Genomic DNA, 16,581 nt, shown 5'->3' with positions numbered 1-16,581 from the left:
AAAAGTTGGAATCATAGAATCACAATGTTTGAGCCTAGAGGGGTTTAGAAGGATCTGTTTTTCTAATTTACAGAGTTGGAACCCTGACCCTAAGAAGTTAAATTCCTTTCTCAGAGTTATATAGCTAGGTAGTAGCAGGTCTTCTAACTCCTGCATGAGCTCAGCCTAGATAGCAGCATCTGGGATAGTTCAAATAAGACTAATCTGGCATTGGCTGACAGAATGGATTAGGATGTCAACAGATCAGACTGGTTTGGTGACTGATAGAGTATTCCAGTTTGTAAATGCTGAACACTTAAAATAGAGTGACGGCACTGTGAATAAAACAAGGAGATATACTGGGGCATATTGCAGAGGTAAAACTATGGGACAAGGAGTTGTCTAAGAGGACTGTTACTTCCAGTGTTGTAAGTAACTGATGTCTGCAGACATGGGAAGGTGATGGAGGGGACTACTTCCAACAGATATGAGAGAACACTTAGCACTTCTGAGTTGGTTCTACTCTGCCAAAATAAAATGGCTCCTCTGAAGCAATAACTGATGAAACAGTGTCTTGCATTTCTATGGACTTGACCTTCCCCTGACCCCCATCACAGTTGTCTTTTTAAATATAACAATTCTAGCCATCTCAGCATAGAATAAGTCATCTAGATGGACAGTAACTATTATGTGTTGCTGGAATTGCCACTCTACTTTTGGCAGCCACTTTACATTCTAATGCTTGAAATGGGACAGTTTCCCCTAAAGGATAGTTTGAAAGAGTTTATTTAGAAATAAATAAGATCTCTATTAGGAAAACTTGATGACACAACATACTGTCAATCTAAAGAAAAAACCAAATCCATAATGATAATTGCCATTTATTGAGTGCTTCTTTATGCCCAATTGTGTTCAGCGCTTTACTCGTGGAATCCTCATGATAATCTTTGTCTTATAAATGAGGAAACTGAGGTTTAGAGGGAAGACTAAGTAACTTTGCACAGTTACCTAACCAAGTAAATGGCAGAGCTTAAGATTTCAAGGTGAGACCAGTCTGGCTTCAAAGTGTATGCTTTTTCTATCTAGTCAGCTGACAGTGTGTATCAATGAAATACCCCTTACTTGGTGAATTTTTATGTTTTGCTTTTTGGAAACAATAGGCTTTTATAGTAGAATATTAATCTTTTATAGATATATAATTGCTGATTGACATTCCAATCAGTGACAGTTATGATGTGTTTTGTTTTCTAGGGCATATTTGGAATCTGACGTTGCTATATCTGAGGAGTTGGTTCAGAAATACAGTAATTCTGCTCTTGGTCACGTGAACTGCACGATAAAAGAACTCAGGCGCCTCTTTTTAGTTGATGATTTAGTTGATTCTCTGAAGGTAAGTTTATTTTGATTTTCATTTTTTTACATACCCAGGATTTAATAACAAGAGTTAAGAAGAATGTAAAATTCTATTTTTCTATATTCAAGTAAATAATAAAGATGTAATTAAATCACATTGCTGTAAACTTGTATTCTCAAATTCAGAATCCAATCAAATAAGGATAATGTGCTATTTCTTTTTAATGTGCAAATAAGGAGGAATGTGCTATTTCTTTTTAAAGGAAAATAAATTATAAATTCATACTTTTGGAAATCAAAGATTTGAAGTGAGAAGAAATTAAAAGAGATTTTGACTGTAAGAATAAAGATTATCGAATGCATTTTAATACTAGATGTGATTTCTTGATTTTTAGAGTCAAGCACTTTTAGTTTTTTAATTTGTATGTGATTCATATATATACACATGTAAGCTATTTCATATCTTAAACTCTTTTTTGCAGGGTTTATTTTGGAAAAGATTTAGTATTCTGAAACACTTTAATTATTGGTAATCATTGGAAATTTTTATTTTTTGGATCTTGCTAAATAAGCAGCTATTAGAGTTTTTCACCTTGCAAATAAACTCTTCCAAAGTTCTGACTGACTTCAAAACAAGTGCTAAACCATAGTCACGTAATTTGAGCCCCTGGAACTGTGTAGTGCTTTTCCTTTACATAGCACCTGGCCATTTATGTTTTGTGTGCTATTGTCTGTGACACTCTGCTTAAGTCAGAGAGACTTGTTTCCAATCTAAGCCTGGGTAAAAATGTAGTATGGTGGTAATTATCATAATTTTTCTTTTCCGGGGACAGGGTGGGAAAAATTTTTTTTCTTTTTTAAGAGGAATGTTCTAGTTTGCAGTTTATCATGCAAACAAAGGATATCATAAAAGTAAGATGTTGGGACTTTAGACTCAGAAAACCAAATTCTGAACTGGCTTAAGTACTTAAAATGCTGTTTTTAAACAAATGTTTTAGCCTTTATGAGCCAGTAGATGACACATTAATTTTAGCTGTGTCATTCATTCTCTTATTTTAAATCTTGGAACCTAAGTTACTAATAACGTCAAAGTTAAATAATTTACTTTTTTTGTTTATCACTTAACTCTTTTGTATAGAGTGGTTGCATTTAGTGGCTTACTCTTTATTAATGCTTTGAAATGATCTGAGGTCAGTCTACAAATAGATCGGTGTTATGTTTGGCATGTTTAATTAGTTTTAAGAGATATCAAATAACAATATTTTGGAGTAAATGAAGTAGAACCTAGTACATATGGCCTAGAAGAAACTCTTTGCTGTTCATTGAAGTGATATCTGTTATATGTAGCTTGACTGCTGGGCTAGAACATATGTGAAAAGTCAATGAGATGGAGATACTGGTACGATTTAAGATGGAAGGTTTGTAGGTAGGAATTAATTGAGAAGAAACACTATAGTGATAAAGAGCTGTAAACAGCAAAGGGCCCTCGGAATTTAGCAGTCAAAGATTGTTAAGGGTGGCCGGGTGCAGTGGCTCACGCCTGTAATCCTAGCACTCTGGGAAGCCGAGGCGGGCAGATTGCTCCAGGTCAGGAGTTCGAAACCAGCCTGAGCAAGAGTGAGACCCCATCTCTACTATAAATAGAAAGAAATTAATTGGCCAACTAATATATATAGAAAAAATTAGCCGGGCATGGTGGCACATCCCTGTAGTCCCAGCTACTCGGGAGGCTGAGGCAGTAGGATTGCTTGAGCCCAGGAGTTTGAGATTGCTGTGAGCTAGGCTGACGCCATGGCACTCATTCTAGCCTGGGCAACAAAGTGAAACTCTCTGTCTCAAAAAAAAAAAAAAAAAAAAATTGTTAAGGGAGAGAGGTGACTTCAAACAGAAGCATTGTGAGATTGATAAAGGAGAGATAGTCAGTGTAAACCAAAAGTTACCGTCTGCACACGGTGATAGAGAAGGCAGCTATATGTCTATAATTTAACATTTTTATTGGGAGAAAAGTCCCTCTTGAAGAAAGTTCTTTAAGAACAAAATAAAACAGTGATCTGGGAATGTTCATTACATTCCAGTTTTTATACATTTGAGTGTAAAGTTTCCAATTGCCTTTAATCAAAAGAAAATGTTTGATTAAACTTATGTCATCCATACAGTCCTATGTGTAGAAAATTATGTAGGTGTACAATTATTAATATTTGTCAAAGGTAAGAGGAGTGAGAAATCTGCTTTGCACAGGTATTTATAAATAGAATATGAGGAAATTTTATGACTAAATTATGTGAGAAGTAATTTCTTTGCTGTTAAATCTCATGTTTTAATTTCTGTGGAAAATTATCTTTGAAAAAAGCGATTATATTTGAGGAAGCTAGCACAAATGAGAGAAACTGAACTTAATAAATTCTTTTGTTAAGTGACTTTGCTAATTTGAAAATAACAAAGTAACACAGAATGAGATAGATTTCCTTTCTGGAACACTGGTTTTATGATGTTTTAAAATATTATTTAAACATCCTTTGTTTATTAATATTGGAAAAAAAGACTTACATTAGAATTATAGTTTGCTAACCCCCCCTCCACCACCACCACCAAAAGAAAAAAATAAAATAAGAAAACATATTTGATTGGTTTCCCTGAATAGTATTTTTGGGGGCAATCCTAGAGCTCAAGGAAAGCTGCTTGGTGACTTCCCCAGATTGTGATTCATTAGGGCTCCAAATGAATAACAGTTTGCTTCATCATGTTAGCATATAAAGTGAACCTGGCATTTAGATCTCAAGAAGGCAAAAAGTGTCTCCCCATGCCAAGGTGATGCGTATGAAGCCCTTGGTAATTCAGATGCACACTCTAGTAATATACATGGGCTTTCTTGGTAAACCTTGTGATTCTGCACCATGAAAAGGTAATTAAATTAGACCCTTTTTAAATGTTATTGTGAGTAGTACAGATTCCATCTGTTTCCACTGACTATAAGGGTACTACATAAATACAAAATACTCCTTAAAATGTCTCTATTGAAAAGGGAAGCTAATAAAAAGAAAACAGTCTTGGCTATGTATGAAAATTTTTGCTCTGATAGTGTATTCTGTATTACTTTTTGCCATTAGTCACAGCAACGAGTAGGAGAAGTCATATTTTCTCACCCTAAAGCAAGCAAAAAATGGTTTTTTCAATCCCCCCCCCTTTTTTTTTTTTTACTTTTCAACATAAAGGAAAAGTTCATTTATCCTTTTTCGACTGATTTATTTTACTCCCTCATATGCAGAGTTTAAATCTGGGGAAAGTTTGCTTATAAGTAGCCCCATTGTCTTCAGTTGATAGATGAATTTGTGATCTTGTTTATATAACACTGAGTTTTAAAAGTTTTATAGGAGCAAGCTTTTTATTGGAATTACTTTGATTTTATATGACTCATAGCTAGGCAAATGGAAACCATCCTAATTTCAAGATAATGCAGTTGAAATTATTCTCATTTTTAATTTTTGTCATTTAGAAAAATAGACATTGTATCAAGCTCTGTAGCTTATATAAAATAATAACTTTTAAATAAAAACTTGACAGAGGTTTCTCTAAAACTCACTGTCTTCATAAATATAGGATCTGTTTGGTGCCTTCAAATTTATATTATCTACAGTTCTAGATTCTGAATCACAATTATCACTGTTTCTGTTTGAAACCTTCTTTCTCAGAAATTGAAAATTTTAGAGCCACTCTTACTAGCATGTGAAGCTTTTCTTCTTGCTTTTTACCTTTTTTTGGGCAGTGAGAGAAGAGCCTGTTCTTACAAAGAAATAACCAAACTCCAAGGCTTATGAGTCCTGTTGTAAAAGCCCTGATGTGAAACAGTGGATATCACTGCCTGGTGATTGACTTGGGCAAATAAAAATGAGACATGTTCTGGAGATTTCTCCTTTTAAATTTTTGTGTAGTTATTTTATTTATTTTGCTCCTTTGCAATCAACTATAAACTTCTAAGTCCTAGAAAAGATTTTAAGGATCCACAGATAATGCAACAATCCATTTCGTAGTCAAATAGTATGGGCAAAATCGCTGTTTTAAAAAGTTGTAGCATGAAGCTGTAAACCCTGGGCCATAATCCCTACCCCCAGTTATAAAAGAAAAGCATATGACAGTCCCTGCTGCTGTGGGACCAGACTGCAACCTCTTCTCCACCCTCATGGAAAAATTGTCTTCCATGAAACTTACAGCTGCTCCCCTCCCCATCCCTCGCATCATCACCTGAGCTCTGCCACCCACCCACCCTCTGGCGTCCATGGAAAAATTATCTTGCATGTAACTGGTCCCTGGTGCAAAAAGGTTGGAAACTGCTGCCCTACTGGACTCAGCTTTAGGGCTAATTGAATAAGCTTCTGAGCCTTATTAGAGGGTTCTTGTCTTTTGAAACCCCAAATCCCAAAATGTTATCTAATAATTTTACTTTCTAGGTAGGAACTAAGACCAGCAAAGGTTCGTATTTTTCTGTAATATGGCTTTGGACAATAAAGACTAGATTCTGTATGACACTAGTTCTGTGACTTTAACTGAAAAACCAAAATTGGAAGAAAATTTCTTGCTATAGTTCCCTAAATAGGCAACTATGATGTTTCAGAATACAATCTTAAAATCTTTCACTCTGAAAGTGAGTGAAAAACAGGCCCGAGCTCCAGAAATAGCTGACCCAGAAGAACATTAAATCTCGCCCTCAGGCTCCTAGGCAGCTATTAACATATACATTTTGACAGTTTCCTTTCAGGTTTCTTAGGCTTATAGAAATATTAGAAGGGAAATAGGCTGAATGATTCTGAAGGTGTCATAAAAGGGCAAATAATTTTCAGAGTTTTAGAATGTAGAAAAGTTTGGAAATTGTCAGAATTGCCAAAGTAATTTCTGAAATTTGCTAAGCGCTCTCCCTCTGTTTTCCTTTACGATGTCCTCCTCCCCCCAATTGAGACACAAATCTGCAGAGCTCTTTAATCAGGTGTGTGATACATGGTTCAATTTAATTCTATTATTACTCTGGAAGAAAGACAAGACATGGCCCTTGCCCTTTTTCAGTAAATATTTGTTAAGTCTTCATTATATTTTGGGTCTCTTTCCTTCAGTCTCATTACTACCCAAAGGAGAGATGAGCTTTGACTTCCACAGTTAATAAGTATTGTCTATAATATTGCAAAGTATTTGTTATGGAATTTGTAGGTGTAAAATGAGAGCTGCCTGTTTACTTCTTTAAAAGGGTGTTTTTATTTTTTACTTTTTATGCACATTGAAGACATGAAAAAGTGGTGTTTATTGCCCTTTTTTCCTGCCTTGTTAGCCTTGTTATAACATGCACATTTGTGATGGATTCCCATTAATAATGGTTACTGTCTAGGTGGTTTTATAGGTTCTGTAGTCAGACAAACCTGACATCACTGTAATCTTCCTATGTCTTGGTTGACCCTTCTATGGGGATAATAACAAAATTTAACTTTTGGGGGTTATTATGAGATTTAAATGACCTAATGCATATAAAGCATAGTCACCTCTGGATAGCCTGGCTTTTAGGAAGAGTATCCTCAAAGAGTCAGATGACATTTGAGCCCCCTGGATGGCCCAGGTGTGAAGTCTTGGGCTTCTCCTTGTGGATTTGGAGTGAGGCCGTGTCAGTGACTAATGACCAAATTAGGACTTATTTTTAGCTTGCGTGTGTGCCCCTATCTGGAGTTTGCCATGTGAAGGGTATCTTTATTGCTAAAGCAGTTTCTTCTAAAATGTGGAAGGTCAATTCTTTTCCCTTTAGATTTGTGGACAGTGATGGATGAAAATAGCTCTCTTGCTCTGTAGTAAACTTGCTCAAGTGTAGAAGTTATATTTAGCTTCTGCAATAGGAGTACGTAAAACTATGTGAGAGGGAAAGGGCTTGCTAACTGGAACCATCCTTTCTGCCAGAAGTTCCATAGCAGTTGCTGAGAACAGGGCTTTTTTTTTTCAAATTTTCAGTTGACAGGTGTCAAGAATGCCTTCACTTACTCACTTGAAAATTAGTTAAATTCACTTGTAGGGGTGACCAGAGTGTTGCTGTTTGTAGAACTGACAATTGGTAGACGAAGCCACCATGTCTTCCTAACCTACAGTAAGTGTGCTTACTAGAGTTTGAACACCTTACTTAATGCTCAGTATCCAGCTCATAGTAGGCATTCAGTCAGATTTTGTTGAATGAATACATGGAGAAGGATATGCTTTAGTTCAAGGATTAGCAAACTATTTGGGTCATGGCCTGTTGTGGTACAGTCTGGGAGCTAAGAATGATGGTTTACATTTTTAAAGGGTTGTAAAAACTACAAGAATGAGATAGAGCCTCTGTTGCCCACAACACCTAAAATGTTTACAGAAAAAGTTTGCTGATCCTTGCTTTATATAATGGAGATGCTAACTTTACTCTCCTTTTCATTTATACTGTGTTACATACTCTGAAATAATCACTAGAGGTGATGGCATCATGTTTGTTACCTACTAAATAAGTCAGAATGATTGCCAGACATAAACATGAAGGCTTTGAATAGGAAGCAAAGGAATTGCTGATGATCAGTGTTTAATAAAATTCAAACTGACTTTGTGCATGTAAGTTTGCAAGAACTACTTTGAAATGTCACTGAGCCTTTGTTTTATATGATGTTGTGAAGTTTTAGAACTGGAAGAAAACTTTGAAATTCTCTTATCCTACCATCTCATGAATAAACTAAAGTATGGAGAAGAAACAAAGGAATTCTCAAAATGAAATTGCTTTTTAGAAGCAAAGCCTTTTCTAAACTGCCTCATTTGATGATTTTTTAAAAATTCCATATATTTAGGCCAGGTGCAGTGGCTCAGGCCTGTAATCTCAACACTTTGGGAGGCTGAGGAGGGAGGTTCGATTGAGCCCAGGAGTTTAAGACCAGCCTGAGCAAGATCCCATTCTACAAAAAATTACCCAGGCGTGGTGGCGCATACGTATAGTCCCAGCTATTTGGGAGGCTGAGACAGGAGGATCACTTGAAGCCCAGGAGTTTGAGGTTGCAGTGAGCTATGATGAGGCCACTGCACTCTAGCCTGAGCAACAGAGGAAGACTGTGCCTCAAAAACAATAACCACCACCCAGAGTTTGAAGCTAGGGTACTAAAGTAGGAGAGTTTAGTCAGTTCATTGCAGTCCCCTGCCTCTAGAGGGGATATTGAAATCTATAGTTACTATAATCTGACTTTGGGCAAGTTATTGAACTTCTCTACTCTTTAACATCTGCATCTCTTATGGTAATGATAATAGTACCTACCTCATCAGGTTAAGAGGACTGACTATATGAGTTGGTATTTGTAAAGCATTTAAAACAGTCCCCCGTCCCCCCCCCCCCCGCACATAGTAAGTGTATTAGTGTTTGTTAAATAAATCAAGAAGGGCAAAGGCTAAAAGGATAACAATGTTTAGTTTTATTAATGGGTAAAAAAGTTTGAGTCCTTATTCCCAAGGTTAGCTATGGCTGTTAAAACATCAATCACTGGACAGGCAGTGGCCGATCCTTAAAATGCTAGAGGTGATTTTTTGGCATCTGAAATCTAGTTTCCCTGATAAGTATTCCTTGCCCCATTATTGCTTGTGAAGATGTCTGAGATTTTAGTAAGCTGTGTATACTTTCAAGCACTCAACTAGTTAGTACTTTAAAATCAGTTTTAATAACTAATTTTCATGATACTTTTCCATTTAAAAGCCAAATATTAAAAAGAACCAAATGATATTGGAGCTGAAAGGGTAAGGTGTATCTATAGCACATTTTCTGATCTCAGAGAAAATAGAATCAGCTACTTGGTAGTGTAGCCTAGAGAAAATGAGTCAATTCTGTTGTTTTCGTTAGGATTCTGAAATTCTGAATCGAGACTGGTGACTTAGAAGTGAGAGTATCACTTTACCAAGTCTTCAAGGTATATGCCTTTAGTAGGTTAGCATTTAGATGGGATGCTTTTGTTTAAAAAACTTAAGAAACTTTACTTGAATTTTGTTTATAATGGGCTGTTATTTTCTTATAGTTTGCAGTGTTGATGTGGGTATTTACCTATGTTGGTGCCTTGTTCAATGGTCTGACACTACTGATTTTGGGTAAGTCTATGAAACCATTGGAATGAAAAATTGCTGGGAAAAAATATTGTGTGCAAGGAGCTTAGAGACATTTAATTGGAGAATATTATCGTATCGTAAGAAAAATAAAGGATGTAAATTTGAGGTTATGATCTCTTTAAATAAATTGCTGATACTACTGCTCTGTTTACTGAAGTGCTGCTTTAGTTCCTGAAGACTGGTCTAACAAACTAGATAAAAGGTGGCCTTATCATCTTATGATGCAGTCATAAGTCTCACTGGGGTTGCCTGTATTTTATAAAATCTCTTTGATGTGACTTTAAGCTACAAATAGTTCATACAGCTTCACACAGTTAATTCATTTCTCTGTAGTGGCCCCTCTGCAGCAGCTGCATCCAGAAGATCCTGTGTATTTATTCGTTCATTAGGAACACTGTTGGATAGTTTTTTAGTTTGTTCCCCCTAAATCATTCCAGTGTTTTTAAAATGTTGTGTATTTCCTTTTTCAGCTCTGATTTCACTCTTCAGTGTTCCTGTTATTTATGAACGACATCAGGTAATTTCTTAACTGATTTCAGAACACAGAGCTATGTTTTGTGGGATTTATAAATGTATAAGTGCCAGTTTTCAAAACCTTGTAAAAATGAGAAATGTGATGGTTTCTTAAGCCTTTAATTTGTTGCCATATAGTAATGGTTAATAAGATTCTTTAGCAACATTATGTATCTAATAACTCCTTTATGCCTCTCTTTCAGGCACAGATAGATCATTATCTAGGACTTGCAAATAAGAATGTTAAAGATGCTATGGCTAAGTAAGTATTTAAAATCTGCAACTTACTAGGATAAGATGTGCTGGATTTTGAGAACAGTGCGGTACTTTCGTATTACAGGCATAATGAGTAACATATCTCCATGAGACCTTAAGTGTGACATCAGAATTGCCAGATGATTTTTTTTGCTAGCATTTGGATCATTCAAGTTTACTATGTGTATCTAAGGCTTTGTTTAAATCTAGTTCATGAAACCAAGGTGGCAAAATCATATCCCATAATTTGATAGCTTCAGCATTCCATTTCTTGCATAAGCTGAATGGTATACAAGTAGTTATTGGAGGGTGGCATTTTGAGAAAAACACAATACTTGAAATTTTAAAATACTTACATTGACATTTTCCCTCTCCTTTTCATTTGTAGAATCCAAGCAAAAATCCCTGGATTGAAGCGCAAAGCTGAATGAAAAAGTCCAAAATAATTAATAGGAGTTCATCTGTAAAGGGGATATTCATTTGATTACATGGGGGAGGGTCAGGGAAGAATGAAACCTTGACGTTGCAGTGCAGTTTCACAGATCTTTATTTTTAGCAATGCACTGTTTGAGGACAAATTACCTGTCTTGACTGCCATGTGTTCAATATTTTAAGTATTGTAAGCTGCTATGTATGGATTTAAACCATAATCATATTTGTTTTCCTATATGAGGCACTGGCAAATAAAAAAAGATCTGAGAAAGTTGTATATTACACTTTGTTGCGAAAGTTGTATATTACACTTTGTTGCAGGTAGTCTTGCTGTATTTGGGGAAGTTGCAGAGACGGTGGAGCTGAAAAAACAATAACCCTTTTCGCAGTTTGTGCACTATGTATGGTCTGTGTAGATTGATGCAGATATTCTGACATGAAATGTTTAGACAAGATCATACCACTAAAGCAGGAATGAAAAAGCTTGCCTTTCTGGTATGTTCTAGGTGTATTGTGATTTTACTGTTATATTAATTGCCAATATAAGTAAATATAGATTATATATATATATCTATATATAGTGTTTCACAAAGCTTAGACCTTTACCTTCCAGCCGCCCCCACAGTGCTTGATATTTCAGAAAGTCATTGGTTATGTGTGTGTAGTTCCAAAGCTAGAAAAAGAAAATATATTTCTAGGAGCACTACCATCTGTTTTCAACATGAAATGCCACGCACTTAGAACTTCAACATAAACTTCATTGCACAGACTTACTGTAGTTAATTTTGTCACAAACTCTGACTCTATGGACTGAATCTCATGCTTCCAAAAGTGTTTGCAAATATCAAACATTGTTATGCAAGAAATTATAAAATGAAGATTTATACCATTGTGGTTTAAGCTGTACTGAACTAAATCTGTGGAATGCATTGTGAACTGTAAAAGCGAAGTATCAATAAAGCTTATAGACTTAAAATGTGTTCAGTATTTTGGTTTCATGAAACTAACAAATTAAAAATACAGAGGATAGATTTTGCTGTGAAGGTTTTTTAACTCAAGCTGCACCTATGCATCCTTTGAAAACAAAAGTCAACGATGACCATGTTTACATAATCAAATTTATTTGACTCATAACTGAAAATAAATTCATGCACCAATACTTAACATATAGAATACAGTGCAGGATTTGTGAACATACAGAAAATCATACCATATAAATGTTTACAAATAAGATTTAAGAAGTTTGTGTGATACACAGACACTATTGCTCTTTAAATATAGTTGTACACAACATTGCTCAATTCATTGTTCTTCCACATGGTTATTTCAGTGCACGATCTGATCAGTATGAAAGGTCATAATACAATATAGGCAGACATGGTTATCACTCAGCATCACCAGTCACATGGTTACAGAAAACAATTAGGACTGCATGGGGACTCTACTGTGGGCCCAACAACCTATTAGTGGATAAATGTAAGGCATTAATAAATTGGCATATAAAAATAGCTTAATGAGTGATCTACTCCGTTTAGAATGCTGAAGCACTTCTGTGTTAAATATTAATCTATTCATTAATTGAAAATGCTTCACCTTACCTTTTCTCTAAACTGACAAATGCAAATAGCCAGTAACCCAAGATCTAGAATTCTAGTTCACTGGCCAGAAGGACTAATTGGTGTCTGTGCTCAGAGCCACCAGTCCCTCACCAGCCTCCTTTTAGTGAGCGCTGTCAGCCCATGCTGTAGTCTGGTTGGCTACGCATTAGTGTGACTGAGGGGGTTTGGCTTCTGGTAAATATTGTCCAAGTCAGATTCTTTCCTACAACCAACTCTGAGGAACTCTAAGCTAAATTACGTTGTTTTTTGATTTATTAAAAGTATCGTGGGGTTGAGAATTTGTACTGCAGAGCTTTTTTCTTTTCTTTCTTCCCAATCCAGACTTGACCTACATAGTTCATCTGAAGCAAATCAGTAGAGTCAAGTCAACTGCATTCTGGGCGTGGTAAGCCTCAGGTCACCTCATTTATCACCATTTTAAGATTTAATAAAAATCAGCTCATCTTCCTGGACCTACTTGAGCTTTTTATTGTTTTACCTTCCACTTTGTAGTAGAGGTTTGTTTAATTTGAATTCTATTTTGGATTTTGCAGATTTGGCACTAAACATAATGAAAACCCAGTCTACCCCCTCCTAAACTTACGTTCCCATGCTGCTCACCTTCCTATATAACCACTATTTTCTGAGCAGGTAACTGAAATCTTTCATTTAGGAAGCCTTGACACACAAACACAGGACATGTTTAACAGACTGCATCTGCTAAGGGTCCTGTAGCCCTCCTCAGTTTTAAAGTTGTAGCACCGTATGTAGAAAGGAGACAATTTGTGGGAGGTGAGACAGCAGCCCACACAACTAGAAACTTTCAAAGGCACTTAATGGATATAAAACTCGGCAAATGAAACATTAAAAAATTAAGTTTCTCAACATCTTTATACATGGCTCATTTGGTTTTGAAAGCTAAATGAACAGAGGCTATGGACATTTCTAGTTCTTCAGTGCATCTAACTTAAGCTGTTTTGTTCAACTTATTTGTAAAAATGAACATTCTTGAAGTATATAGAAACATAATAGCAAAACATCTTTTGTAAAAGTTTTGATGCAAATTAAAAGCTACATATAGGGTAACTGAGGCTTTAAATTTTGTCAGTGGGCTACATTATCAGACAGGATTTGTTAATAGAGTTAGTGTGTAGTTTTTAGTCTTAGGAACAGAGGCAAACAGTCTTAACATTTTAGAACTTGACCTTCCTTCTTGGCATCACAGTTGGGAGTCCAGACTACGGAAGCAGTCATACAACGTCACTAGCATTTTGAGGTTGTGCGTCCCCGCAGCATGTAGGCATTTCTCAGCAGCTAGTGGCGAGGAGGCGCCCGGCACTGCCTCTGCAGTTGCTGGTTGGTAGCAGCAGTAGCAATAATGTAAGAGGTTTCTGGCATTTATAGACATCGCCACACAAATACACTGAAAAAACAGACCAAACGGTCATTTTGCATGGCTGGACATCATACTTTGATCAAGTGGCAAGTCGAGCTCAGGAGATATACTGAACATTTCAATTCCAAAAGGTAAACCAGAGATCTTGCCACCAATTTAAGGTCTGCTGCTCCTTTTAAAAGGTCTATTCTTTGTTGGGGTTTCTTTTGGGGGGGGGGGTTGGGTTTTGTTCCACTCTTTCAGCAGCTTGAACATGCTGAATGTGGTCAGTGAGGACTTTTGGCAATTTGACTTCGTGTTATCTTTCTTGTTACTTTTGAAAAAGTTTTTATCAACTCCACTTGAGTCGGAGAGTGCTTTCGAGTGTTTATCACAGAGCTAGGGAACCCAGTATGATCCCATGCCTATAGAAGCCTAGGAGCCCTACGTTTTTAAGGTTACTTCTAAGCCTTTTATAGTAAACAAGTCACCTTGCATCTTCTGCACTAGGGTGACCAATTTGTTTATATCTTATTCTAGCTCATTTCACAATTTGGTGTTGCTTTGAATGGGTTTTTATATTCCACAGGAAGCTGCAGTCAGTACTATCTCAAGGGCTCTAAGTGCCAGAAGTGGTTGGGACGGCAGGGGGAGATGGGTGCTCCCAGGCAGGCCATGAGAAAGCATCCTTGCAGTCATTTCCTACACAGTGCTTTTGGGTGAGAAGTGGAGTGACATTCTCTATAGAATCTTTTTCCACAACCTAACTCAGACAACTAAAAATACCAAAATCTATTTCTTCTTTATCCTCTCAAGAGTTTTGCTTGGGCTGAACAGAAACCTGTATTTATTCTGCAGTAAACCTGTTCAAGTACATTAGTTGTGCAGAAGCTGGATGAGTTAGAATGACCTAATCACATTCCTCCATACTCTAAATAAGAAATGCCCAACACTGGTGATCAACTGGGAGTTCTTAAAATGATATATGGATTAGTTTCCATTCTAGGTTGATTATATACAACTGAAGTCAGCACCCCTCTTGGGTCTCACTCACCTGTCCCTTCCCCCGCCTCCCAGCACTCTCCAGAGTAGCTATCACATGCCCTTGCAACCCCAGGACAGCTCTGGTTGGGACAGAGGCCCATCAAGATCTGGCCTGAGAGTCATCAGGCTAAATAAATACCTTACAGTTGACAAGTCCCTGCCTTCATTAGGACTCATGGAGTCTCCAGTTTACTGTCACCACATCAGCTCCTCCCCCCACCCTGGGTGAGAGGTAGGGACATCCGAGGGAAGGAGGGAGAGGTGGCCAGGCCTGGGGAGTCAGAACCAGGTGAATCTGGTTAGTACCTGCAGTCGTCTCCTCCAGTGCTGACCACATACTTGTCGTCATAAGAGAAACGGATGTTCGTCACGTGAGCTGAGTGACCAAAGTATCGCTTATGTTTGGCCTGTGAGCAAAAGTGAATGGAGACAACTTAAAGACCACACTCCTCCCGGCAACCACAGACCACTTCCAGGACTCAGATCCCCTCCCTCCCCGAACCTTAACTCCAGGGATTCCCAGCGGTCTGGACTTCTCTGTGAGCCAGGCTTTGGCTGACTTTCCTCCCTCTTGTTCTTGCCCTACTTGTGTCCATTTTGTCCACCCTCCATCCTCACTTCTAGCTTCCATGACTACCCTTCCAGAGGGAGATGTAAAGGTTAGTCATTGCCACATCTCCACAGAACTGGGATAAGATTCCTCTGTGTCTCCCAGAGAGCCATCTAGAGGTGGTCCCTATTTCCAGAAGACTACTATAGACTACAGAAGAACCAAGAACCTACAGGCAGTATGGGGAGCTTACTAAGGAATACTCACAAATTTTTCTGTGCATGGGAAATCAAAGAGCTTCACAAGGCCAAAATCATCTCCTGTAACAATGTTCAGGCCAGCATGGGTCACACACGCACAGTTAACATCAGCCTTGTCTGCATTTCGTGGCCAGATTCCAATGACTTCATCTCCTAGAACACTGTTCCAACAGGAAGAGGTGTTAAGAGGAAGACATGTGAGGAGGTTTCCTGCGACCAGTCATCTCCCAGGGATAAGAGGGAGAGAAGGACATTTTGCATAATTCAGTATGGTTACACAGCTCTTCTAACATGAAAGCATCTGTCCCCTGCCCCCTTCCCCTCTGTACACTGTGCCAGCTCTTAGTTCCCCTCTTCCTCAGTCCCAGAAACCGCAAAAAGAAAAATTAGCACCATCTTTGGTTCTCTCCCTTTTCCCTATGGTCCTCTTGAATGTGTACACGTTGGGGAGAAGGGTGGGAGCTCCTTACAACTCCCAGGTTGGATAGTCTGTCTTCCCTTGCATCAACCAGGTTCTCATTCTGCTAAATAGGAGTTCTAGCCCTCACATCTCTTCCCCTGGTGACTGGAGGCCTTGCTGTGCACCTGAGGTTGGCCAAGAGATAGAAGATGGTTTCCCTTTGAACTTGCTGGATGGGATTGGGGTCTTATAGGAGAAATGACACAAAATGAGAGACTTAGCATTTCAAAAGCCCAGGTCAGACCAAAACCAGTGATCTCAACTGGTGCCAAGAAGCCTCCCACCCTCACCCCCAAAGTAAAGATAGCTCCATCTCTGAACTTCTTCAGATCCTGACCATACACAAACTTGAAGGCTGAGCCTGGGACAAGAGACTCTCTTGTGACCTTTTCTTCAAGAAGTGTTTTCCTCCAGTCACCTTGTCCAGGAGGCCCAGGTGATCTTGTCAATGACCATGGCTTCTGTTACCTGCTTCCCCAGGGGTACCTCATGCACCTGGCGCTTATAGGCTCCGGTTGACACCTGTAGGTAGAAGGGAACCCATGCCATCACCTTGTTCTCTCAGTCCTGAAGACTCCCCTCTGGTGTGCTGTTTCCCAGAACACTGGCCCAGCCTCTGCACCCCAGGGCCTCTCCAA

The 16,581-nt window shown here is 38.0% G+C and overlaps 3 protein-coding genes across 5 annotated transcripts in view; 1 reads left to right on the top strand and 2 right to left on the bottom strand.

The window, feature by feature from the left end:
* The window catches only part of RTN4 (reticulon 4), an 80,868-nt gene extending 69,233 nt beyond the window's left edge, over window positions 1–11,635 (top strand). For all 3 annotated transcript variants that reach the window (XM_012777819.2, XM_012777820.2, XM_012777821.2), the window contains 5 exons: window positions 1,231–1,369; window positions 9,369–9,438; window positions 9,927–9,973; window positions 10,173–10,231; window positions 10,613–11,635. In XM_012777819.2, the coding sequence (XP_012633273.2) occupies window positions 1,231–1,369; window positions 9,369–9,438; window positions 9,927–9,973; window positions 10,173–10,231; window positions 10,613–10,655 (358 nt within the window). In that variant the 3' untranslated portion in view covers window positions 10,656–11,635. The remainder of the gene's footprint in view (window positions 1–1,230; window positions 1,370–9,368; window positions 9,439–9,926; window positions 9,974–10,172; window positions 10,232–10,612) is intronic.
* The window catches only part of RPS27A (ribosomal protein S27a), a 488,879-nt gene that overhangs the window by 231,031 nt on the left and 241,267 nt on the right, over window positions 1–16,581 (bottom strand). The window lies entirely within an intron of this gene.
* The window catches only part of EML6 (EMAP like 6), a 237,896-nt gene continuing 233,075 nt past the window's right edge, over window positions 11,761–16,581 (bottom strand). Inside the window, exons 38-41 of the mRNA XM_012777818.2 lie at window positions 16,362–16,465; window positions 15,491–15,644; window positions 14,980–15,080; window positions 11,761–13,677 (exon numbers count right to left, since the gene is read on the bottom strand). Of these exons, the coding sequence (XP_012633272.1) occupies window positions 13,653–13,677; window positions 14,980–15,080; window positions 15,491–15,644; window positions 16,362–16,465 (384 nt within the window). The 3' untranslated portion in view covers window positions 11,761–13,652. The remainder of the gene's footprint in view (window positions 13,678–14,979; window positions 15,081–15,490; window positions 15,645–16,361; window positions 16,466–16,581) is intronic.

Source organism: Microcebus murinus, chromosome 3, assembly GCF_040939455.1.
Source record: "Microcebus murinus isolate Inina chromosome 3, M.murinus_Inina_mat1.0, whole genome shotgun sequence".
Classification (NCBI taxonomy): Eukaryota; Metazoa; Chordata; class Mammalia; order Primates; family Cheirogaleidae; genus Microcebus; species Microcebus murinus.
This window is presented reverse-complemented; position numbering and strand designations above follow the sequence as displayed.